This window comes from Macaca mulatta, chromosome 1 (assembly GCF_049350105.2).
Source record: "Macaca mulatta isolate MMU2019108-1 chromosome 1, T2T-MMU8v2.0, whole genome shotgun sequence".
Lineage (NCBI taxonomy): Eukaryota > Metazoa > Chordata > Mammalia > Primates > Cercopithecidae > Macaca > Macaca mulatta.
Window position 1 is genome coordinate 227,945,835 of NC_133406.1, and position 26,397 is coordinate 227,972,231.

At 42.6% G+C, this 26,397-nt stretch overlaps 1 protein-coding gene and 1 non-coding gene across 2 annotated transcripts; both read right to left on the reverse strand.

Annotated features, from left to right (window-relative positions):
* Window positions 1–1,251: 1,251 nt before the first annotated feature.
* Window positions 1,252–16,730, reverse strand: CFAP107 (cilia and flagella associated protein 107). The gene is made up of 4 exons (XM_001106171.5): window positions 16,423–16,730; window positions 6,959–7,072; window positions 2,930–3,107; window positions 1,252–1,653 (listed from the first exon to the last, which is right to left on the reverse strand). Exons 1-4 carry the CDS (start codon window positions 16,531–16,533, stop codon window positions 1,472–1,474), a joined length of 585 nt encoding a protein of 194 aa, XP_001106171.3. The 5' UTR covers window positions 16,534–16,730; the 3' UTR covers window positions 1,252–1,471.
* A 5,429-nt stretch (window positions 16,731–22,159) lies between these two features.
* Window positions 22,160–22,263, reverse strand: LOC114675359 (small nucleolar RNA U13). The gene has a single exon (XR_013413323.1). It is a non-coding gene; the product is annotated as a small nucleolar RNA U13 (small nucleolar RNA).
* Between the last annotated feature and the right edge of the window lie 4,134 nt (window positions 22,264–26,397).

Below are 26,397 nucleotides of genomic sequence, written 5' to 3' on the forward strand. Positions count from 1 at the left end.
GTGTGAGGACAGCCAGCTCCACTTTAACCCACAGCTGTCTCCTGAGGCAGCCTTTCTGTACCCCCTCGCTCCTCCTCCTGTCATTCATTCATTCAACTCATTCGTTCAACTCCTGTCATTCACTCATCCAACAAACATTTATAGAGCACCTAACCTGTGCCGGCTCTGACTTTCAGTCAGGATGGAAGACAGCGTCCTTACATGGACGCTTGGATGACTAAGGAAGGAACTTAGTAGGTGCCAATGTGACCCTAAGGTAGGTGGCCTGAGGCCAGCAGGTGTCCTGTGAAAACAATGGCAAAGACTCAGGTTCCCAAACTGGGAGTCATATTACTGGTCTGCAGTACAAAATCACTGACAAAACACACCTGTGCCCATGAGCCAAGCATGCAGAGGGCCCAAGGTGTCTGCTGGCATTTCTTCAAAGAGGAAGTTTTGTGTGAGCACTGAGCATGCGCGCTTGTGGACCCCTGTCCTAGGCGAGGACGATGCCTGAGTTCTTCTGCTAGGAGATCTACTCTCTCTCCCAAATCACTCACCAGAGGCTCTGCCCTCTGTCCAGGCTCATAAAGATTTGAGAGCTCGGCCAGGTACAGTGGCTCAGGCCTGTAATCCCAGAACTTTGGGAGGCTGAGGCAGGGGGATCTCGAGGTCAGGAGTTCGAGACAAGCATGACCAATATGGTGAAACCTCGTCTCTACTAAAAATACAAAAATTAGCCGGGCACAGTAGTGCGCACCTGTAGTCCCAGCTACTCAGGAGGCTGAGGCAGAAGAATCACTTGAACCCGGGAGGTGAAGGTTGCAGTGAGCCGAGATCATGCCACAGCACTCCAGCCTGGGCAACAGAGCAAGACTCCATCTCAAAAAAAAGCAAACAAACAAACAAACAAAAAAAAGATTTGCGAGCTCAGAGACAGAGGAAATGCCATGTGTCTTCCCCTTCCGAGTCCCATGGGGCCAGAGCACGCCTTCCTCTGCCTTGGCAATGACAGACAAGCTGGGGTCCTTCCCCAACGCCAGCTCTGCAGCACTGCCCTCCTGGGAACCACATTCGGTCATTCTGTGGAGTTTTCACGATGGGTTTCATCATCAGATTCGTTTCCTCCATGGGACTAGACTCTTCAGCAAGTCTCATTACCTCTCCGGACCTCAGCTTCCCCTCCTGTGAAACAACAGGGTGGAACTTAAGGGCCCTTCCTGTTTTCTCTGACAGTCTGAATCTGTCTTGTGCACGTACATAGCCCAGCAATAGTGTCAAAGAGCTTTAATTGTGGGATGGAAAGAAAGGAACCTGTGGGATTTGAGGAGGGGACAGGTACCGCCAAATGCAGATGGTTATTCTGAGGGCATCCTTGACAGGCCGGATATTGTACTCTGAGTTTATCTGCAGCCGCTTGTTGTCTGGCAAGTCCAGGGATGCTGTGGGTCTCCAGTTGGTTCTATCTGAGCTGCTACTGGGGTGGCAGCTCTCAGAAGTGTGGGACAGGATGCAGGCGATGGGGAGGGACCGGAATCGCATATTCCCTGCAGGACAGAGCGCACGACGGAGGTCTGGGGTAGGATGAAGTGTACGTGCTCTGCTTCAGGCCAGCCTTGGGTGCGAGCCATCTCTGCTTAAGTTGTTCATAGAGTCCATAGTTTGTAGGGGGAGCTGCAAGAGAAACCAGGGTCCTGTTGAATGGGGCTTAGAGAAGGAGTCTTGCTCTAAATGGCCACGAGACTGGGCAGCAGGGGCGCTGGAGATTTTCCCAGGCTGCTCTGTCAGGCACCAAGGCCAGCAGAGCCCCAGAGGGAAGAAGCCTTGCAGAGAGCATTGGTTCAGTCAGCCCCTGGCGGTCTCAAGGTGCACCTGCATCCCAAGTGCTCAGGGGAGACCAGGCTCTGCCACGGGGGCCTTGGAGAAGTCAGCCCCCATGGTGAGGTTGTGCGTGGCCTCGCTAGTCCTGAGTAATTGTCCCACCCCTTTCGGGAAGGAAGCTGTGTGCATGGAGAGTGATGTTGAGAAGAATCCCATGCAAAAGTAATGCAGAGTGACCAGCAGCTCATCCTCTGACCTATGTCCCTTTGCATCAAAAGGTAGGACCACAAAGAGATGGCACTGCTCTGTGTCCTCATTAGGGTGGACGTGGCTTGAAATGTAAATCAGATCAAGGCACTCTCCTACAAAAATGCATTCCAGGTCTTGGGATTGTGGGTAGGACAAATTTCATTCCCTTCACTGTGCCCTGTGAGCCCCTACATGGCCCTCCTCCATTCCTGCCGTAGACCTTTTTCACTTTCTGTTCCTTCCTCTGGAATGCCCTCCCCATCGATCCCTGTATGGTTCCCTTCTTCCCAACTCAACTATCTCCTCAACAAAGACCATCCCTCACTTTTCCAAGGAGGAACGTGTGAACCAAAGGAGGCTCACAAATTCACCACCTCACTTTCTATCCATTACCTGTTTTCTCTCCATAGCACACATTCCGGTCTAAAATTATCTATGTGATCTTAAGTGTTCTTACTTTTTAGTGGTGTCTTACCTGTTTCCCCACTGGAATGTCAACTCCCCGAGGCCAGAAATTCCTCAGTGTTTGTTACCATTGCAGCAAGGAGCACTACCTGGGAAATATTGTCACTATTCATGTAGTAAATACGACTGGGAGGAAGGATGCGTGGATGCGCTCCCTGCCACCTGTGCTCTAAGCATGCCATCATGGGGCACAGGTGATGGCTTCATTACACAGCCAAGATTATCCCGTATCAAGGGGAGAGCACAGGAGGTAGCCCTGAGGGGACAATAGGACTCAGCCCCGACTGTGTCATCCACTGCTCTCCTGGAGCCAGGGCCACCTGTGTGGCTCCTTCTGCATAAGGCAGGTATAGCTGCATTGGTCTGTGCACCTTTACAGACCAATTCAGAGGAAAACCCTGAATTATAAAAATACCAAGAAGGGGGAAGTCAGACTTCTCTGGCAGCCACAGCAACTTCTGTCCATTCCAGGTGCGGAGCGGAGGCAGCCCCGGGTTGTAACCATGCCGGTTGTAATGGTCGTCATAGGTGCTGATCAGGTAGCGATGTGGGGGTTCCTGGTGGTGGGTGATCAGGTGTTTGTAGGGGAGCCCCTGGAAGGACAGACACAGTGGGCTCATTACTGATAGGAGCAAGGCATCCGCCTGGCCATGGTGGAGACAGGAGCTGCCACATGTAGGGGTCTTTGGCGCTAATGGAGAGAGTGGGCATCCATGGGCTGGCAAAAGGTCTTCAGAAACACACTTGTTTATCCCACTCTGAGGCATCCCACCTTCAAACACATCCCAGCTAGCTGCAGTCAGTTCTCTGTATGGCCGGTCCCATGCCAAGTCAATTCATTCCTAGAATGAGCTACGTTGGCACATTAAAATTAAAGCCAGGACATCCTGCTGAATGGGAAGAGTCAGTACCACCTCACTTGTGATCTGAAATTGCAGCCTATTTGTCTCAAGTCTCATGCATCCAAGCCTGTTCCTAAGGGCAAGGAAAAGATGGTGAAAGCCAGCCTGACGTGTGTGCCTTATATTTCAGTCTGTTACTGTGGGAAGAATCAGACAACACCCTATAAATTATCTTCTCCTGCACACGATTTACTGCTCGCTCAGTTGGAAACTAGGGGAGTGATTTCTTTGGTGAGGAGTAATTTACAGGGAGAAGAAAGCCATGTTCTCCTTTCTCTGGGATGTCTGCCTGATTCAGTGCTTTTCCTAAGAAAATCCTCTTGGGCCCAGAAGGGAATCCTGGGGAACTGCACTGATTTACAAGGGGGGATAATGTTGATTTCCATGCTTGTCCTCTTGTCTGGAGCAGACAGGGAGGCCTGTGTCTGCTATGGTCTGGAAATGCCAGCTGCACCCAATATTTCAAGTGGTGGTCCCATAAATAAGTCAGATCACAATGCCAGAGGAAGACAAGGGGGGTGGGCACAGACATTAAGCAGGATTCCCAAGATCCACATCGCCAGGTACCCCGTAGTGTATTTCCAGTGCCGAAGTGACTTGGAGGGTTTCCCATCAACAGAGGGAAGTGCAGAAGCAGCCTCGTGGCTTGGGAGGGAGAGACGCCAGGAGGAATTTTCTCGCAGTTTCTCTTGATTTGGGGTGTGGTCCTGCTGTCTTTATTGGGTGCCTGGGATTTTTCCTTATTTGGGAAAGTGACAGACACAGAGACAACTACCTTTGAAAGAAGAGCTTGTTACTTACAGTTCTCAAGAGGAAGAGTACGCCATGCCCTGCAGGGCCACATAAGGAAGCACCAGTGTTGGTCATTGGTCGGGAGGCGGAAGGAACGAGCGGGGAGCAGGGCCCAGAGCCTTTACTGTGGTTTCCATGGGAACCATTGGGTGAGGCAAGTTTAGGGTGGACAAGTTTAGGACTGGATGTGTGAATAGTTTGTGGGCTCTGGGCCCTAGAGGTGGTCTCTACTGTCCACTACTTAGCCCTGGGGTGATTTAAGGCAGAGGAAACATTGGCTTGGTGTGTGAGAATCAGATAAAGGAGGCAGTTGGGGATATGAGCTTTGGAATCGTTTTCGCCTAAGAAGGAAGAGCAAGTGGAAGTGGAGAGTGGGAGATGGAGAAGGAAGCTGTCCTAGGAGAAGAAGGGCATCATGAAGGAAACAGAAGAGCTGACAGAGTTGAAGCAGCCGTGTGGTAGCAGGGTTATGTTCAGAGCCCCATCCCACAAGCAGGCAATTTGAACAGAAACATTAGACATAAATATTCAGGACTGGGCACAGTGGCTCACGCCTGTAATCCCAGCACTTTGGGAGGCCAAAGTGGGCGGATCACTTGAGACCAGGAGTTCAGGACCAGCCTGACCAACATAGCAAAACCCTGTCTCTACTAAAAATACAAAAAAAAATTAGCTGGGTGTGATGGCACACACCTGTAATCCCAGCTACTCGGGAGGCTGAGGCAGGAGAATTGTTCCAACCCAGGAGGCCGAGGTTGCAGTGAGCCAAGATCGCACCACTGCACTCTAGCCTGGGTGACAGAGCGAGACTCTGTCTCAAAATAAAGAAAAGAAAAGAAGAGGAGAGGAGAGGAGAGGAGAGAAGAGAAGAGAAGAAAGGAAAAGAAAAGAAGAAATGAATATTCAATTGTCTGTTCTTTTGGAGAGGACAGTGTGGGGTGTGGGTGGGGTGGGTGCGGGGGTTCTTAATTTTAACTAGATTGTATGTTAAACTCTTGGTCAGAGCTTGTAATGGGTCCAAAGGTCTTTCAGAAAAGCTCTCTAAATGCTCTACAATGTACTGAGAACTAGGGTCAATACCTCACACACATGGATGGTTGGAGACCGAGAGCCCCCGATCCTGGCTTCTTTTTTTTTTTTTTTTTTTTTTTTTTTTTGAGACGGAGTCTCGCTCTGCCGCCCAGGCTGGAGTACAGTGGCTGGATCTCAGCTCACTGCAAGCTCCGCCTCCGGGGTTCACGCCATTCTCCTGCCTCAGCCTCCCGAGTAGCTGGGACTACAGGCGCCCGCCACCTCGCCCGGCTAGTTTTTTGTATTTTTTAGTAGAGACGGGGTTTCACCGTGTTAGCCAGGATGGTCTCGATCTCCTGACCTCGTGATCCGCCCGTCTCGGCCTCCCAAAGTGCTGGGATTACAGGCTTGAGCCACCGCGCCCGGCCCGATCCTGGCTTCTAACTTTGACTTGTTTATGTTACAATTCACTTGTGTCTTTGGTGCCCACTACCGGTGAAGCTCAGCAGCCCCAGAGCATCAACTTGCTTGGGGATGTCAGCGTGGTCTGAGGATGAGGGAGTGGTCTGGGGTTGCCAGCACAGAGCTGAAAATCTGTTGCTGCTTATCCTAACGTGGATCCCTAAATGCAGTATGCAAATAGGCGACTCTGGCAGATGACGAATGGAATCTGAGGACATTCTTTGCCTGAGTTGCAGAGCAGCAATTTGCTTCATCCCTTACCAATAAGCCACACAGCTTTGAAAAAGACACTTGACACCTCCGGCCGCTGAGCTGAATGATCTCTTGGGTCCCTCCAAACACTAAAATGCCCCAATTCCAAAAGATGTCCACGACCTTATTCCGTGCGTCTCTGCTGCCACCCTGAGTTGAAGCAGGTGTAGTAGGGTCAGGTGCGGTGGGAGCGGGGAGACAGAAATCACTTATGAGAACAGCAGGCTGGCAAAAGAAACAAGTCAAGGGAACTCCCAGAGTGTGGTGGGGACAGAGCACAGCTGCGCACCCAGTGGGTGAGCACCTACAAGCTCGCTCTCCCCAGGCTGTGCCGGCTGGGAGCTGCCCACAGGGGTTACTGTAGGAGACCGCTTTCCCTGCTGTTCCTGGAAGCGCCAGGATCTCTGAGCCTCTGGCACACCAAGTTAATAATTGTCTCCTAGATACTCACCAGGGGGATTGCTAAAGGTAATAATAGTCTCAAATGCCCCTCCTTGGGTGTGGGGGGCATGTTCTGAGGTTGCAATGCCCTGCTTTCTGCTTCCAACCCCTGGAACACCATGATTCCCACAGACAAGAGCCCAGTCAATACAACGTGTGAATGGTGCTTGACTTTTCATACAAAAGAACAGGAAGCTGCAGCACGGATAATACACAACACTGTTTGTCCAAATACATCACTGCTAGCTGCTTTTGCAGTGCCTTATGTGATTCCCGACTATATGCAGCATTTACCTTTTTGTTGCTGTTTCTCACATTCTTTGCCCATATTCTGTTGGAAGAGTGTGATCCAGGTGCTGGGATATAGGTTGGAGGGAATGCTACCAGTTTGAGATTAAACAGATCATCAGCCCACACAGGTAATTATGGGTTAGTGCTATCTGCAGCCCCTGGGCTGGGAGGGTATTAATGAGACTACTCCTGTTTTCCCCAAGAGGATAATACACCTATAAGAACCTGGCTGGTGTCCCCTGAGCTGTGGGTGGGGTCCAGGCCTGAGTGTCCCAGCCACCACTCCCTCTTACCTCAACTTTCCTTTTCCCGTACCACCTGGAGATCTGGTCCGGTCTGTGGTCTGGGAAAGTGATGTATTCTTTTCCGTAAATGGATTGGGGTGTCTTGTCAGTGTCTCTGGTGAACTGGAAAAGACCAAATATTCAGGAAAGCCTCTGAGATGCCACTTCTCAAACTTCTGCTGGGTCCCCTTACCTCCTGGGCCATCAGAAGATGGGTCGGGAAAAGGTAAATACAAACCCCAGGACATCCTGCCCAACACAGGAAAAGAGCTTGCTTGGGGACAGGGAGCCTGCCATGCGTCACCCCTGGGAAGAGCTGTCATTGTCTCCCCTGGCCACCTTCTAATCATCCGCACCTGTGTCCTTTCTCATCTTCTCTCTCCCTGCTCTTGTCTCCTTTTTGCCTCCTCCTTTTTTTTTTTTTCTTTTTGGACACGGAGTCTCGCTCTGTCACCAGGCTGGAGTGCACTGGAGCGTTCTCGGCTCACTGCAACCTCCGCCTCCCGGGTTCAAGCGATTCTCCTCTCTCAGCCTTGGAGTAGCTGGGATTACAGGCACGCGCCGCTGTGTCCAGCTAATTTTTGTATTTTCAGCAGAGACAGGGTTTTGCCATGTTGGCCAGGACGGTCTTGATCTCTCAACCTTGTGATCCACCCGCCTCGGCCTCCCAAAGTGTTGGGATTACAGGTATGAGCCACTGTGCCCAGTCCTCCCTTTCTTTCTCTTCTTCGTTCCTCATTCTTTCCAACTCTCTCACTTTTTAAATTACATTTTGTTCTCTAATTAGTTTTCTTAACGTTTAATATGGTAAAATATATTCAACATAAAATTCATTTACCATTTTAGCCATTTTCAACTCTACAGTTCAGTGACATTCACACTGTTGTGCAATCATCACCACCATCCATCTCTAGAACTCTACTTACCTTGCAAAACTGAAACTCTGTGACCATTAAGCACCAACTCTCCATGCTCCTCTCCCTGCAGCCCTTGGCAACCATCATTCTACTTTCTCTGCATGACCTTGCCTGTTACAGGCACCCTATGTAAGTAGAATCATACAATATTTGTCCTTTTGTGTCTTAGCTCACTTAGTATAATGTCTTCAAAATTCATCCATTTGATAGCATGTGTCAGAATCTTCTTCCTTTTTAAGGTTTGATTATATTCCATAGTATACTTACACATTTTGTTTATCCTTTCATCCATCAATGGGCACTTGGGTTGCATCCACCTTTTGACTACTGTGAATAGTTACTATTATTGTGAATGTACAATATCTCGTTGAGTCCCTGCGTTTGATTCTTTTGGGCATACAACCAGAAGCATAATTGCTGGATCATATGGTAATTCTATGTCTAATTTTTTGGGGGAACTGCCATATTGTTTTCCACAGTGGCAGTATCATTTAGGGTCCAAGGGTTCCCATTTCTTCATATCCTCACCAACACTTGTTATTTTCTGTTTTTTGATACTAGCCGTACTAAAGGGTGAAGTGGTATCTCATTGTAGTTTTGATTTGGACCTCCCTAATAATCAGTGAGGCTGACTATGTTTATGTGTTTATTGGCCATTTGTACATCTTCTTTGGAGAAATATCTATTCAGCTCCTTTGTCATTTTTTAATCAGGTTGCTTGTCTTTGGTTATTGTTGAGTTATAGAAGTCCTTTACATATTCCGGATATTAGCCCCTTATCAGATTTGTGATTTGCAAATATTCTCTCCCACTCCACTGGTTATCATTTACTCTGTTGATAGTGTCCTTTGAGGCACAAAGTCTTTTGTTTTGATGACGTCCAATTTATTATTTTTTTCTTGTGTTGCTTGTGCTTTTGGTGTCATATCAAGAAATTCTTGCTAAAGCCAATGTCATGAGACTTTTCCCCTGTGTTTTCTTCTTTTTTATTTAATTTCAAAAAGAGAGAGATGGGCTCTTGCTATGTTGCCCAGGCTGGTCTTGAACTCCTTGCCTCAAGTAGTCCTCCCGCCTCAGCCTCTCAAAGTGCTGGGATTACAGGCATGAGTCATCACACCCAACCCCCTGTGTTTTCTTCTAAGAGTTTTGTAGTTTTAGGTCTTATCCAGGTCTTTGATCCACTTCGAGTTCAGTTTTGTATATGGAATGAGGGAAGGACCTAACTTTATATTTTTACACACAGATATCCACTTTACCGAACACCATTTGTTGAAGAAATTGTCCTTTCCCCCACTGAACAGTTTTAGCATCCTCGTCAAGAGTCGTTTGATCGTATATACAAATGTTTGTTTGTAGGCTCTTTTGTTCTATAGGTCTATGTATCTGTCTGTATGCCGGTATCACACTGTCTTCATTACTGTGGCTTTTAGTAAGTTTTGAAACCAAGAAATGTGAGTCTTCCAATTTTGTTCTTTTTTTCAAGACCGTTTTGGCTATTTGGAGTCTCTTGAGATTTTATATGAATTTTAGGATGGATTTTATGTCTGCAGAAACTTTACTGAGGTTTCGATAGCGATTGCATTGAATCTGTAGATAGCTTTGTGTAGTATTGGTATCTTAACAATATGAAGTCTTCCATCCATGAACACAGGGTGTCATTCCATTAATTTATGTCCTCTATTTTTTTCAGCAGTGTTTTGTAGTGTTCAATGTATATAAGCCTTTCATCTCCTTGGTTAAGCCTACTCTTAAGTATTGTATTTTTTGATGTTACTGTAAATAGAATTGTTTTCTTAATTTCCTTTTCAGAGTTCACTGTTAGTGTTTACAAACACAATCAACTTTTGCATACTTTGCTTAACTCGTTTATTAGTTCTAACAGTTTGTGTATGGGTGCATGTGTGTTTCCGACATATAAAATCATTAGGGGTTTCCTATATATAAAATCACGCCATCTGCAAAAAGAGAGATAATTTTACTTTTTCCTTTCCAATTTGGAAGCTGTTCTTTTACTTTCCTAATTTTTCTGGCTAGAACTTCCAGTACGATGTTGAATAAAAGTGGCAAAAGCTGGCATCTTTGTCTTATTCCTAATCTTAAAGGAAAAGCTTTCAATCTTTCACCATCGAGTATTATGTTAGCTGTGGGTTTTTGTTATTATGCTGAGGCAGTTTCCTTCTATGTGTAGTTTGTAGAATGCTTTTTTTTTTTTTTATAAAAAGAAGTTTAATTTTGCCCAATGCTTTTTCTACATTGTGATGATCAGGTAGTTTTTTTTCCTTCGTTCTAGTATACTGATTAATTTTTATATATTAAACCTTTTTTTTTTTTTTTTTTTTTAAGACAGAATTGGCCAGGCTGAAGTGCAGTGGTGAGATCTTGGCTCACTGAGACCTCCACCTCCCAGGTTCAAGCCATTTTCAAGCTGGGACCACAGGCATGTGCCACCATACCCACATAATTTTTGTATTTTTTGTAGAGACGAGGTTTCATCATGTTGGCCTGGCTGGTCTCGAACTCATGACCTCAACTGATGTGCCTGCCTCGGCTTCCCAAAGTGCTGGGACTATAGGCATGAGCCACTATGCCCAGCCCTGAACCGTTCTTGCATTCCAGTAATGAATCTCACTTGATCATGGTGTATATAACCCTTTTAATATAATATTGAATTGGGGTTTCTACTATTTACTTGAGGATTTTTGCATCAATATTCATAAAGAATACTGGTTTGTAGTTTTCTTTTCTTGTGATGTCTTCGTCTTTAGTATCAGGGTCATGCTGGCCTCATAAAGTTAGTTAGAATTGATTTCCTCCTCTTCAATATTTTGGAAGCATTTGAGAAGGACTGATGTTAATTCTTTTTAAAATATTTGTTATAATTCACCACTGAAGTCATTTGGTCTTAGGCTTTCCTTTGTTGGGAGATTTTTGATTACTAATTCAATCTCTTCACTAGTTATAGATCTATTCAGATTTTCTATTTCTTTATAATTCAGTCTTGATAGATTGTGTATTTCTTGGAATTTCTCCATTTCATGGAGAACTATGTAAGTTATCCAATTATTAGCATAAATTGTTCACAGTACTCTCTTATTATCTTTTTATGTCAGAAAAAAGTTGGTAATTATTTCACACTTTCATTTCTAATTTTAGTTACTTGCATCTCCTCTTTTCTTCCCTTAGTCAATAGAGATAAACATTTGTAAATTTTATTGAGCTTTTCAAAAAACCAAGTTGGTTTTCTGTTTGTTTGCTTGCTTGTTTGTTTAGAGATGGAGTCTCGGTCTGTCACCCAGGCTGGAGTGCAGTGGTACAATCTCAGCTCACTGAAACCTCTGCCTCCCAGGTTCAAGCAATTCTCCTGCCTCAGCCTCCCTAGTAGCTGGAATTACAGGCATGCACCACAGCACCCAGCTAATTTCTGTATTTTTGGTAGAGATGGGGTTTCACCATGTTGGCCAGGCTGGTCTCGAACTCCTGACCTCAGATGATCCACCCATCTCGGCCTCCCAAAGTGCTGGGATTACAGGCATGAGCCACTGCACCCGGTCCCAGCTTGGTTTTATTGATTTTTTTCTGTTGTTTTTCTATTTTCTATTTTACTTACCTCTTCTCTAAATCTTTAATTTCCTTCCTTCTGCTAGCTTTGCATTTAGTTTGTTCTTTGTTTTTCTGTTTTCTTAAAGTGTAAAGTTAGGTTAATTTGAGATATTTATTCTTTTTTAATGTGTTTACAGCTGTTAATTTCCCTCTTAACAGTACTTTCACTGAATCCCATAAGTTTTGGTATGTTGTATTTTCATTATTATTTTCTAATTTTTCAGTGATTTTTTTCTTTACTGATTTTTTTTAAAACAGTGTGTTGTTTAATTTCCACATATTTGTGGATTTTTCTGTATTTCTTCTGCTACTGATCTTTAAGTTCATTTCATTTGTGATCAGAAAAGGTACTTTTTATGATTTTAATCTTTATAATTTATTAAAACTTGTTTTGTAGTCTAACATATGGCCCATCCTGGAGAATATTCCATATGTACTTGAGAAAAAAAAAAAAAAACACCTATTCTGCCTTTGTTGGGTGGAGTGTCTGTCAGGTCCAATTGGTCTATAGGGTTGTTCAAGTCCTCAGTTTCCTTACTGATCTTCTGGGGTTTTTTTATCCAGTATTAAAAGTGGGATATTGAAGTACCTTTCTATTAGTGTGGAGCCATCTATTTCTCCCTTCAATTCTGTCCATTTTGCTTCATATATTTCAGAGCTCTAATATTTGGTGTATACATGTGTGTATTGTACCTTCTTCTTGGTGAATTGGCCCTTTCATCAATATATAATGTCCCTCTTTGTCTCATAATAGTTTTTAACCTAAAGCCTACTTTGCCTGATACTAGCCATACCTGCTCCCTTCTGGCAAAAAAAAATATCTTTTTTCTTCATTTCACTTTCAACTTACATGTGTGCTTCAATCTATAGTCAGTCTCTTGTAGGCAGCATATAGTTGGATCCTGTTTTATAAATCTCTCTGCTAATGTATGCCTTTTATTTGGAAGTTTAATCCATTTACATTTAAAAGTGATTATTGATAGGGAAGGACTTACTTTTGCCACTTGAGTATTTGTTTTCTGTATGTCTTGTAGATTTTTGTCCCTTATTTGCTCTCTTACTGTCTTCTTTTGTGTTTAATTTTTGAGGGCCACATTTTGATTCCCTTATTATTTTCTTTTGTGAATACTCTATAGGCATCTTCTCTGTGGGTACCGTGGGGATTATACACAATATCCTACAGCTATAACAACATATTATAAATTGTGACCAACTGAAATTGCATACCAAAACTCTACTCTTTTATAGCTTTGCCTCTCTCTGCTTTATGTTATTAAAGTCACAAATTACATCTTTATATAATGCATACTCATTTACATAGATTTATAATTTTATGCCTTTGTCTTCTAAATTCTGTCAAAAATAAAGACTGGAATTACACCCCAAAATTATAATAACCCTAGTTTTTATGCTTTTCTACATATTTACCTTTACTGGATAACTTTATATTTTTGTATGGCTTCAAGTTACTGTCTAATGTCCTTTTGTTTCAACTTGAAGGATTCTCTTTAGCTTTCCTGGCAAGGTAGGTCTACTGTCAATAAACACCCTCAGTTTTTGTTTATCTGGGAATGTTTTAACTTCTCCCTCATTTTTAAAAGACAGTTTTGTAGGATACAAAATTATCAGATAACAGTATTTTTTTATCAGCACTTTAAATATATTATCCCACTGCCTTCCAGGCTCCAAGGGTTCTGCTGAGAAAATTCCCTAATAATCTGTTTGTTTGTTTGTTTGTTTGTTTGTTTTTTGAGACAGGGCCTCACTCTCACTCTGTCACCCAGGCTAGAGTGCAGTGGCATGATTTTGGCTCACTGCAACCTCCACCTCCCAGGTTCAAGTGATCCTCCCACCTCAGTCTCCTGAGTAGCTGGGACTACAGGCATATACCACTGTGCCCAACTAATTTGTATATATTTTGTAGAGATAGGGTTTTACCATGTTGCCCAGCTGGTCTTGAACTCCTGGGCTCAAGCAGTCTACCTGCCTTATCCTCCCAAAGTGCTGAGATTCAGACGTGAGCCACCTCATCTGGTCAATCCCCTAATAATCTCACTGAGGAGCCATTGTTCTTGATGAGTTACTTTTCTCCTGGTGCTCTCAAGATTCTGTCTTTGTTTTGGGTTTCAATATTTTAATTATAAAGTGTTTCAATGAGGGACTCTTTATATTTTTCGTACTTGGAGTTCATTGAACTTCTTGGATTTGTAGATCTATGTATTTACTCAAATTTGGGAAGATTTTAGTCATTATTTTTTCAAATGCTCTCTTGGCCCCTTTCTCTCTCTCTTCTCCTTATGCAATTCTCTTAATGCATATATTAATCTGCTTGATAATGTCCCATAAGTCCCTTAGGCTCTGTTCACTGCCTTTAACTTTGCTGATTCTTTCTCCTGCCTATTCAAATCTGCCGTTGAATTCCTCCATTGAATTTTTCAATTCAGTTATTGCATTTTTCAGCTCTAAAACTGGTTTGACTCCTTTTTATAATTTCAATCTCCTTTTTGATGTTCTCATTTTGTTCATGTATTGTTTTCCTGATTTACTTTAGTTCTTTGTGTCCTTTACCTATTTGTCCATATTTAAGATGGTTGTTTTAAAGTATTTGACTAGTACCTTGATGCTTGTGTTTATTCAGGGAGAGTTTCTCTCACTTTATTTTCTTCCTTTGGATGGGCCTTTTCTTTTTTTCCTGTATCTTTGTATGTCTGGTGATTTTTCATTGAAAATTGGGCATTTGAAAAGCAGCCAACTCTTCCAGTCTTTGTAGACTGGCTCTGTGCAGGGAAGACCTTTTCTAACTAGCAAGTAATGTTCTGAGTCTTGGGGTCAGCCCAACATGAAGGCTTAAAATATTCTCAAGTCTTTTCTGGTGTACATCTTGCCTGGACCTGTGTGTGTGTGTGTGTATGTGCGCGTGTGTGTGTGTGTGTGTGTGTGTTTTCTTAATTCCCCTACATACATAGCTGCTTTTAAATGTTTTAATTTCCAAAAAAAAGTCTCACCCCTGCTTCTTCTTCGACTTCAGATGTTCTATCGTATTCCTCTATCCACAATCTCTTGCCCTAGATATTTATAGATCTGTAATCCCCTGGCAGCTTTCACTAGCTGTGCCTGTCATTGCTTTCCATGGCTTTTCCCAGCCTGAGATCTGAACTATGCCACCTTTTCCCGTCTGAGCTCCAAGTTAGAAGAAATAGAGAGCAATCCCTCAGGCAGCCCCAGACAGGTTCAAATGTTGCTCCACTCACTCTGGATTTGAAGAAGGGAACTTGGAGCCAAGCTGCCACTTACCCTAAAATGCAGACTATGCTGTGCTGTGCTGGGGAGGTAGTGGGAAAGGACAAGTAAAAACATCATGAAATTTCCTATTCATTTTGAATGTGTCTTTTTCTTGATTGGCCATTTGACTGGGCTATATATCTTTGTTTTCCAGAGCTCCTATAGTGTTTTTATGTTTTTTTCTTTAATGTTTCTATAGGGAATGAGAACCTGGAGCTTCTTAGTCCACTACTTTGTTGACGTCACTCCAACTCCACTACTTTTATGCAATCTTCTCTAGGTGTGAGACCAGGCCATAATATCCCTGAGTACTGCATCACTCATGGGCACCTGAAGGTATTCAACCAGTCCTTCCTGCTTTTGGAACTTCTCTTGCACGCACCTGCTCACCAAACAAGGTCAAGTACATTTGTAGCTGATGGTGACTGAAGGTTGTATCTGGCCAGAGAGGTGGTAATTACTAACGTTCTCCATGAAAACAGCCTTTAACCTTCCCTTCTTTTCCCCATACCAAAGCTGACATTTCTATTTCACTTTCTTTCCCTTGCCCACTTCCCAAGAAGACATGGGGAAGTCTAGATGTCTCTGAAAAACTTTAAGTGGCTCAGTCTTGCCAAACACAAATGAAGATATTCTATTTCAAGTATGCCAACTTGAAACTTTGCCAACTCAGGCAAAGTATTTTCCAAAGACCTTTAAAACACAAAGGAAAACCAAGAACCAAATTGTTCTATTTGAAAGTAAAACTTGAAGCTGGGTGCGGTGGCTCATGCCTATAATCCCAGCACTTTGGGAGGCCAAAGTGGGCAGATCACTTGAGGTCAGGAGTTCAAGACCAGCTTGGCCAACATGGTGAAACCCCATCTCTACTAAAAATAACAAAAATTAGCTGGGCATGGTGGCATGCACTTGTAGTACCAGTTACTTGGGAGGCTGAGGCAGGAGAATCGCTTGAGCCCGGGAGGCGGAGGTTGCAGTGAACCGAGATCATGCCACTGCACTCTAGCCTGGGCAACAGAGCAAGACTGTGTCTCAAAAAAAAAGAAAAAAAGTAAAAATTGAAATGCATTAGTAGGGCAGGATTGTGGAAAGGTGCCAGAGAGCAGCAGCAAATCCCCAGACATCAATGCAGAGAGTGGCAAGCTGGCCTCAGGAGGTACCATATTCTGGGAAGGGCCAGAATAAGGAGAGCAAGTGTTCTTCAAATCAAGTATAAAGGAATTAATGACAGAAAATATCCATACGCCTAGAAACACTTCATTGAGAAGAGTGCTGAGAGGCACTACATTGACACCCTGTTACCGTATTTTCAATGTCCCTATTATATCTGTAACAGAGTGTCGATGGTCTTTTCGCTGACCGTCATGTATAAACCAGTCATAGAAACCATGCAAAATGCATGAATATTGCTTGAATGTAACTATCCTTTGTAGAGCACAGAGAGAACAAAGATGTACGTTACATACATGTTTTTCCATTGTGTATGTACTCAGTTCCACTCATAAGTATAAATAGCTTCCCCCCAAACCTGCTGAATATTTAAGATGCAATCTTAATATTTTCAAGATGCAATCATCTGCTGCCCTCCATTTGAAAACAGAGATGAAATTCACTCCTGCCTCTCCCCATCGGTCCTCATCTGAGCCCTCTGTCCAGCCTCTCTCGTTTCCTTACCTTTCTCCTCTCTTCCACCCAATTTCCAGTGAGCACTTTCGTTGAGTACTTGGTCTCAATCTGCCAGCCTGGAGTAGAGAGTGGCTGTGGATTTACTGCAGTCAAAAACATGATAAGGATTTGCCCCAGGTTTCTTTGACTTGACACAGTTTAAGGCTTCAGGGGGAGAGGAAGGTGCTATGAAGTTGCTGAGTTTGGGGTGCCTATTTTGTCTTCCCAACTGGCCTCCTGACTGAGTAGTAGACTACTCCCTGCTAATCTCAGAGAATAAAATGGCCCCTCTACTGTTGACTGTCTCCATGGTGACAGACTCTGGGTATAAATACTCTCTGTAAGAGAACAGCTGATTCTGCAGAAGCAGAATTGACCTCACAGATACAAATCAAACCAACCACCCCCACAAAAGCACTGGCCAGAAGAACCTGGTTTCTGTGTTGTCACCACAATACTAGTATCATCCTTGCTACACTTTTACAATTGGGGTGAGTTAAAGTCTGCAACTATTTAATGAATGTTGATGTGCTTGCTCCAAGCAAAGACATTTATATACATTTATTCACCTGCTTAATCCTCACAGCTGCCCTCTGAGGCAGATGCCATTATTATACCCATTTTACAGATGAGGACACTGAAGCAAAGAGATTAAGTAGCTGCCTAACGTCATGCAGTTGTGATGAGATTTAAATCCCATGAAGAGATTTAAATCCCCTCTGGTTCAGACCTAAACCACTGGGCTCCATTTCCTGTCTGCTACTTGGCAGGGGTTTGCACAAAGAATTCTGTCTTTGTGCTCGCACTGGTATAATATGGTTCATTCACTCAGTCTTCATTCATTCATTCCACAATCATTTCACATTCTATGGCAGGTGCTTAGCTACAGCTGCAATGCATTAGCAATTAGACCTGGGCACCATCCCCACAGAGCTCAGTCCAATGAGATAAGGGCCTTTGTCTTGCTCATTCATTAGGCAAAAAAAAAAAAATTAAAAAGCACCAAGATATCCATCAACAGAGGGCTGGTTCAATAAATTGTAGTTCATCCGTATGATGAAATCCTCTGCAAGGGTTTTAATGGTTGACTTAGGAAGATGGTCTATAACACGTGGTTAAGTTAACTAAACAAAACTCTGTGCTACAGTATCGCTTGCTAAAAATGAAGAGGCTGGATTTCAGTAGGCAATTCAGAGAAAGTTTCCAACAGCCTTTAAACAAAAATAGAGGAAGTCCAGGAAACTACGTGTTCCATCCTGAAACTAAGCCTGTGGCAGGAAAAGACCATGAAAGATGTTCTGCAGATTAGAATAAACCTTTATTTAGCAGAGACCACAGTTGGGACAGGGCTGGCACGATCTCAGCTTACTGCAAGCTCCACCTCCCAGGTTCACTGGACAGAGGACTGGCCTTACAAACATTCTTTTCTCATAAGTTATTGCAGACCTAAAGCCAGTTTCAGCCAGCTTATAGAGGCTGTGCACAAACTCTCTTTGTGTCCTACATTCACCTTTTGACATAAAGAGCCAAATTCCACTTCATTTAATATTAAAACGCTGCCCGCAGTTTGCAAACTGGTATCACCAATAAAGCTGTCGTGCTATTCAGCCATCCTGGTGGTCTTTTGGATGACAATCATGTACAAAACAGTCATAGCAGCCATGGCTACATGCAACATGGGTGAATCTTAAAAACATTAACAATATTGGGGAAAAGAAACCAGACTTGAGTAAATACATACGGTAGGATTCCATTTATATGTAGTCCACAAACACACAAAGCTAAATATTATTGTTTAGGAAAGATGTATGTTACATACATGTTCTTCCATTGTGTATGTGCTCAGTTCCACTCATAAGTGTAAATAGCTTCCCCCAAACCTGCTGAATATGTATAAATACAGGCCTTGTGAAGCATGAAACCCAACCTGTCCTTCCTCTCTTGGAAGAGACAGTACTTCTGACCCATGCTGGAGACTATCTCCCTGTGCAGTCCACAAATAGGCAAAACTGAACATTATTGTTTAGGAGCATACTTTGGCATCAAGCATATAAAGAAAAGCAAGGGAGTGATGGCTATAAAAGTCAAGAGAGTGGTTTCCTTTAGAGGAGGAGTGGGTTGTGAGTGGGAGGGGCATGTGGAGTACTTTGGGCGTGCTGGCAATATTTTATTTCCTGATCAACTCGGTGTTTTTTGTGGGGTTTGCTATTCCATAATTCATTTATCTGTGTACATTTATTTTTAATGTACTTTTTGATATTTGTGTTTTATGTGACAATAAAAGGTTTTAAAAACTGAATTATACCGGGCCAGGCGCGATGGCTTACGTCTGTAATCCCAGCACTTTGGGAGGCCAAGGCGTGTGGATCGTGAGATCAGGAGATCGAGACCATCCTGGCTAACACAGTGAAAGCCCGTCTCTACTAAAAATACAAAAAATTAGCCAGGTGTGGTGGCGGGCGCCTGTAGTGGACTGTGTTAGTGGTGCTGGAGCCAGGTTGTACCTGCTCATGAGAGCCAGTTGTGGTCTCGTCCCAATAACATGCTCTATGAAGTCACATTGGTAGCTTGACGTCAGTCACAGTGGGAATATTTCCACCACAGAACTGGCAAAGGCTACATATCAGGCTGTTTGGTTTTTTTCTCCCAGAAAGCGAGTTTATCAACATGTTATTGGTTATATTCATCAATATTTACCATATTAGAAATTAAAACAGTCTGAGCACAGTGGCTTATGTGTACAATCCCAGTATTTCGGGAGGCCAAGGCAGGAGAATTACTTGAGCCCCAGGAGCTCAAGACCAGCCTGGGCAACATGGAGAAACTAATTTCTTAAAAATATATATACATGAAAAATAGCCAGGCATGGTGATGCACACCTATAGGCCCAGCTACTAGGGAGGCTGAGATGGCAGGATCCGTTGAGCCCAGGAGTTTGAGGCTACAGGGAGCTGTGATCGTGCCACTGCACTCCAGCCTGGGTGACAGAGAAAGACCCTGTCTCAAAAAAAAGAAAGAAAGGAATTAAAACAGAAATTTAAAATATATTTATTAATTTCAAAATAACAAAAAAACTTATTTCATGTTAACATAATTAATTTTTTAATAAAGATTAACTCCACTTTCCAAAACAAAAAAATTTGAATAAATTTTTTGCCCATTGGTGATTTTGGTGGTCATCTGGAAAATATTGCTTTCCTAAGCTGTGTAGATCTTCTTCCAAACTGTACAACATTTTTAAAAATCACACTTGCTGCTGGATACAGTGGCTCACACCTTGTAATATCAGCACTTTGGGACGCTGAGGCGAGCAGATCACTTGAGCCCAGGAGTTCAAGATCCACCTGGGCAACATGATGACACCCCATCTCTACAAACAAATACAAAAATTAGCCAGGTGTGGTGATCCACAGCCAAATAGTCCCAGCTATTTGGGAGAGTGAGGTAGGAGGATAGCCTGAGCCCAGGTGGTCGAGGCTACAGTAAGCAGCGATTGCACCACCACACTCTAGCCTGGGCAACAAAGTGAGACCCTGTCTCAAAAAAAAAAAAAAAAAAAAATCGCATTTGCTAACATCATTACTGTTATCATCAGAAAAGCATTGAACTGTTAGAAAGTTGTCAAGTTCACAGTGGTGGACATAAGTTTTCCAAAATTCCAGTTCTAGTTTGAAAGCTCAAAATTTTGTTATTGGCAACAATTAATCTCAGTCGTTTTCCTTGAAGTGACAGGCTTACCTCATTCATTTTCAAGGAAACATCAAGAAAACATTTCATCAGGAGGCTGAGACAGGAGAATCGCTTGAACCTGGCAGGCAAAGTTTGCAGTGAGCCAAGATTGCACCACAGCACTCCAGCCTGGGCGACAGAGCGAAGACTCCATCTCAAAACAAACAAACAAACAAAAACAACAACAACAAAAAGAAAACATTTCAAACTTAAGTAATCATGGTTTGTCTGCAAGTAATCATGGTCTGTCAAGTAAAAACGGTGTTTCATTGAAAAAAAAAAAAAAAAGCCCAGCTAATTAATTCAGTTCACAACTCAGTCACCCACACAAATGCTCTTTCTCAAGACAGTGCTCACCCTTGGATGTGCAACATCAGTGCCTTATTTGTATCTCCTTCCCATTTCATCACACACAGCACTAAAAAGGCATTTGCTCAGGGTCGAGGTTTGATCAAAGTAATAACTGATACCTCTTCATCAAAGAACATTCCTAAGTGAACTTAATTTTTTTGTTTAAACTGTAAGTGTGTGGCAGTGAAGAATAAAGGATACTGATATAATTAATGGCACTGCCTTGATCCATGCACAGGTGCCAGCAATTTTACCCACAAATGCTTTTGCACCATCAAAGTCAGCACTGTGGGCCAGGCGCGGTGGCTCACACCTGTAATTCTAGCACTTTGGGAGGCCGAGGTAGGTGGATCACCTGAGGTCAGGAGTTCGAGAACAGCCTGGCCAACATGGTGAAACCCCATCTCTAGTCATAATACAAAAATTAGCCAGGGGGTGGTGGTGCACACCTCCTCAGCTACTCAGGAGGCTGAGGCAGGAGAATTGCTGGAACCGGGAGGTAGAGGTTGCAGTGAGCCAAGATCGTGCCATTGCACTCCAGCCTGGGTGACAAGAGCAAAATTCCATCTCAAAAAAAAAAAAAAAGTCAGCACTCTAGTGGAAAAGGGCAAATAACATCTTAGTAGCATTATGAAAATTGTCAGCTGGGCACAGTGGCTCACACCTGTAATCCCAACACTTTGGGAGGCCAAGGTGAGCGGATCACGAGGTCAGGAGATAGAGACCATCCTGGCCAACATAATGAAACCCCATCTCTACTAAAAATACAAAATATTAGCCGGGCATTGTGGCGGGTGCCTGTAATCCCAGCTACTCGGGAGGCTGAGGCAGGAGAATTGCTTGAACCCGGGAGGCAGAGGTTGCAGTGAGCCGAGATCGCGCCATTGCACTCCAGCCTGGGCAACAAGAGTGAGACACCATCTCAAAAAAAAAAAAAAAAAAAAAAAAAGAAAAAAAAATTGTTTTCACCCTCCAGGCCTCTTGAAAGGGACTTGGGACCTCCAAGCATCTGTGGATCTCACTTTGAAACCCACTGCTCTAGGATAAATACTTAAAAGTGGAATTGCTACATCAGAGAGTGCATATGTGCCTCCAGCTGTACTAGATAATGCCAATTATTTTCCAGAGGGTTGTATCAGTTTACATTCCCACCATGAGTGTATGGGCGTTTCCATTGCTCTACACCTTCCGGAACTTTTTCAGCATCCCAAACAGAAACTTTGTACCCTTCAAGCTGTAACTCCCCATTCTCTCTTTCTCCTCAACCCCTGGTATTCTCTCTTCTCCTTTGTCTCTGTGAACTTGCCTAGTCTAGGTATCTCATATAAGTGGAATCATATAATACTTGTCCTCCTGTGTCAGTTTTCTTGCCCCGAGATAATGTTGTCAAGGTTCGTCCATGTTGTAGCACGTATCAGAACTGCATTCCTCTTTATGGCTGAACGGTATTTCCGTTGTATGTATTTAACACATTGTTTATCCATTCATCTGGTGATGGACATTTGCTGTGTTTTCACATTTTGGCTTTTGTAAATAATGCTGGTATGAACACTGGTGTACAAGTAGCTGTTTGAATCCCTGCTTTCAGTTCTTTGGGTTCATACCTAGAAGTGATATTGGCACCACAAAACTGTTTTCTTCTCTCTTTTCTTTTTTTTTTTTTCCAGGTCAGATGGGTGACGTGCTGACGTCATAACAAGTTTCAAGGGTGGCACATCTCACACACGTACATGAACACCCAATCATCAGGCTCACGAACCACAAAAAGATCTGTTTTCCACAGCATCTGCATCATTTCTCATTCCTGCCAGCAGAGCACGAGGGTTCCCATTTCACTACCTCCTCACCAACCCTTGTTATTTTCCAGTTTTTAAATAACAACCAGCCTCGTGGGTGTGAAGTGGTATCTCATTGTGATTTAATTTCCCCTAATGACTAACAGTATCGAGCATCTTGTCACATGCTCATTGGCCATTTATATACCCACTTTAGAGAAATGTCTATTCAAGTCCTTTGCCCATATTTTTGTTTTTCATTTTTTATTTTAGGTTCAAGGGGTGTATGTGCAGGTTTTTACATGCATATATTGCAAGATCCTAGAACTTGGGCTTCTAATGATCCTGCCACCCAAGTAGTGAACATAGTACCCAATAGGGAGTTTTCAACACCTGCCCTCCTTCCCCCTCCCCACTTTTGGAATCCCTGGTGTCCACTGTTCTCATGTTTGTGCCCATGTGTCCCCAGTGTTGAGCTCTCACTTATAAGTGAGAACATGTGATTTTTGGTTTTCTGTTTCTGCATTAATTCACTTAGGATAATGGTCCCAGTTGCATCTATGTTGCCACACAGAACATGATTTCATTCCTCTTTATGGCTATGTAGTATTCCATGATGTATATGTACCACATTTTCTTTTCTTGTCTTTTCTTTTCAGAGACAGTGTCTTACTCTGTCACTTAGGCTGAAGTGCATTGACATGATCACAGCTCATTGCAGCCTCAACCTCCCAGGCTGAAGCAATCCTCCTGTTTCAGTCTCCTGAGTAGCTGGTTCTGCAGGTGCGTACCACCACATCTGGCTAATTTTTTTTTTTTTTTTTTTTTTTTTTTGAGACAGAGTCTCGCTCTGCCGCCCAGGCTGGAGTGCAGTGGCCGGATCTCAGCTCACTGCAAGCTCCGCCTCCCGGGTTTACGCCATTCTCCTGCCTCAGCCTCCCGAGTAGCTGGGACTACAGGCGCCGCCACCTCGCCCGGCTAGTTTTTTGTATTTTTTAAAGTAGAGACGGGGTTTCACCATGTCAGCCAGGATGGTCTCGATCTCCTGACCTCGTGATCCGCCCGTCTCGGCCTCCCAAAGTGCTGGGATTACAGGCTTGAGCCACCGCGCCCGGCCATCTGGCTAATTTTTATCTTTTTGGTAGAGACGAGGTTTCACCACGTTGCCCAGGTTGGTCTCAAACTCGTAAGCTCAAGTGATCCACCAGCCTCAGTCTCTCAAAGTGCTGGGATTACAGGCGTGTGCCCCTGCACCCAGCCTGTACCACATTTTCTTTATCCAATCCACACCATTGAGGGGCACCCGGGTTAATTCCATGTCTTTACTGTTGTAAATAGTGCTGCAATAAATATACAAATATAGGTATCTTTTTGGTAGAAGGGTTTATTTTCCTTTGGGTAAATACTTAGTAATGGGATTGTTGGGTCTAACTGTAATTCTCTTTTTAGGTCTTTGCCTTTGCTCCTTTTTAAATCAGGTTTTGTGTGTGTGTATGGCTGTTACTTCTTCCTTGAATATTATGTAAATCAATCCATCTGGGCCAGGAGGTTTCTGTTTGGTTTTGTTTTTGTTGGAAGGCTTTTCTATTTTAGATTCGCTATCTTTATTAGGTACAAAACTACATAGGTTTTCTGTTGCCTTTTCCAGTTTTGGTAAGTTGTATTTTTCTAGGAATTTTCACATTGCATCTAAATTTTCAAAAGTTTTGACATACATTGCTCATAATATCTTCTTCTTATCTTTTTGTATCTCTAGGGCTTCTATTAAAGTTCCCTTTATGCCTAGTATTTATTATTTATGCCTTTTCTCTTTTACCTTTATTGTTCTCACCAGATAGTACCACTTTTATCAGTCTTTGCCAAGAGCCAAAACGTGATATGGTTGATCATCTCTATTGTGTTATTGTTTTATTTCAGAAATATTCCTTTAAAGATATAAAAAAATAATTTTTTTAAAAAAAGGGTAAGTATAAAAATACTTTTAAAAACTTAATTTTTTTCATTATGTTCCTTGTATTTTCTTTGGATTTGTTTTGTTATCAGTTTTTTGGTTTTTTGAGATGGATGTTTAGTTCATTAATTTTCAGCCTTTATTCCTTTCTTCTATATGCTTTTAAGGCTATAAATTCCCTTAATTGTTGTTTTGAGAATATAAATTCCCTTAACTATTATTTTTCTACTTCCCATAATAGACTAAACTATTTTCTATTACTTTAGTGTTTACCAAATAAATTACCCTGCACTCATGACTTAGCAAAGTCTAATGTTGGTTGATATTTTTACCCTCCTCCCAGAAAACTCAAGGACCTTAGAACAATTTAACTCTATTTGGTCCCTTCCAGACCTATATGTTATTGTGTACTTTAATTCTCTTTCCTATATATTTTACATTACAAGTGTTATTATTATTATTATCATTTTATAGTTAGCATTTACTTAGATTTGCCCACATAATTTTCATTTGCATTATTTTTTATTCCATTCTTCATCTCTGACCTCCCATCTGTGATCATTTTCCTTTTTCCTGAAGAACCCTTTAGAATATTCTTTAAAGGAGTTCTGCTGGTGGCAAACTTCCTCAGTTTCTATTTATCTGAAAACATCTTTATTTTACTTTGATTCTGAAGGATATTTTCAGTGAGGGTAGAATTCCAGTTTGGCAGTTACTTTTCTTCACACATAGAATATATTTTTCCACTGTTTCCTGACTGTCATTGTTGCTTCTGAGAAAACAGGTGTCAGTCTACTAATTCTTTTAAGGTATTTGGGCAATTGTTTTGTTTTTAAGATTTTCTCTTTGTCCTTGGTTTCCTGCAGCATTATTCTGATGTATCTAGGAGTGGATTGCTTTATGCTGCTTGCAATATGCTTCTTGGATTTATGGATAAATGTCTTTCAATCATTTTAGGAAATTCTCAGCTATTTTCTGTTCAGATATGGCTCCTGCCTCCTTTCTTTCTACTCTCCTTCTAGGACACCAATTATATATTTGTTCTTTCTTATCACTGAATCCTCAATGCCTCTGGCCCCCTCTTCTGTATTTTCTATGCTTTTGTCTCTTCATGCTTGATTTCTTACAGTTTCTTCTGACCTAGATTCCAGTTTACATAACTTTTCTTCCGGTGTGTCTAAGGTGAAATCAAACCTGTTAAAGCAAACTAAATATGGCCTGAGGAGGACTCTGCACTTCTCTATTTGAGTCCTTGTGGACAAATCGTAACCTAGCTTAATAGGCAGACAAGATTGAACACCTAACTTAGAAGTATGCACCTGTAACAACAGCTGAGTCTTAGCCAATCCCAGAAGTCATACTTCAGCCATGCACAGGCTGCTGAGTGTTCAAATTATGTTCAAATAAGGCAAACGCCAACCTGTAACCAATCCAGCTGTTTCTGTACCTCACCTCCAATTTCTGTATGTAACTTCCCCCTTTTTTGGTCTATAAATTTGTTCTCACCACAAGGCACCTCTGGAGTCTCTCTGAATCTGCTATGATTCTGGGGGCTGCCCAATTTGTGAATCATTCATTGCTCAATTAAACTCTTTTAAATTTAACTTGGCTGAAGTTTTTCTGTTGACAGGTCTATCCATTGAATTTTTCTTTTGATTACTGCATTCTTCAGTTCTAGAATTTCTATTTGTTTCCTATATATATGTGTGTGTGTGCGTGTGCATTAATGCTATGTTACTTTTACCATTTTAATTTTTTAAATTTTGTTTTGCCTCCTGAACTTTTAATTACCACTTTCAACCTCCTCAAATTTCAGATTTATATTTTATCCCCTTGAGCATAGTTAGCAGACCTCTTTTACAGAATGTGGATTTTTTACTGTTGTTTCATTGGGTTCTTATTTCTAGCTCTTTTCTTCTCATGTAGCTGGTATTTTAAAAACTCTTTGCAAAAATAATGTAAAGCATAGAATATTTCCTTCATCCAGAGATGATTGTCATTTGCTTTTCCAAGCACCTGTGAACATTAGAAATTGGGCACCACTTTAATCCAGCGTATGGATTGGATTACGGAACACTTTAGTCCAATCCGATTCACATTTTCAGTCACTGTATAATCACAATGCAATGTGCTCAGAACTATGATTGAGGAACTACTGTCTGCTATGCAAGCCTGAAG

Coding starts and splice junctions, on each gene's coding strand:
- CFAP107 (XM_001106171.5), bottom strand. CDS start 16,533: ATGTTTTTGACTGCAGTAAATCCACAGCCACTCTCTACTCCAGGCTGG. Junction 3,108..6,958: donor ACGGGAAAAGGAAAGTTGAG/GTAAGAGGGAGT, acceptor CTGTCCTTCCAG/GGGCTCCCCTACAAACACCT. Junction 1,654..2,929: donor GTCTGACTTCCCCCTTCTTG/GTATTTTTATAA, acceptor TTTCTCTTGCAG/CTCCCCCTACAAACTATGGA.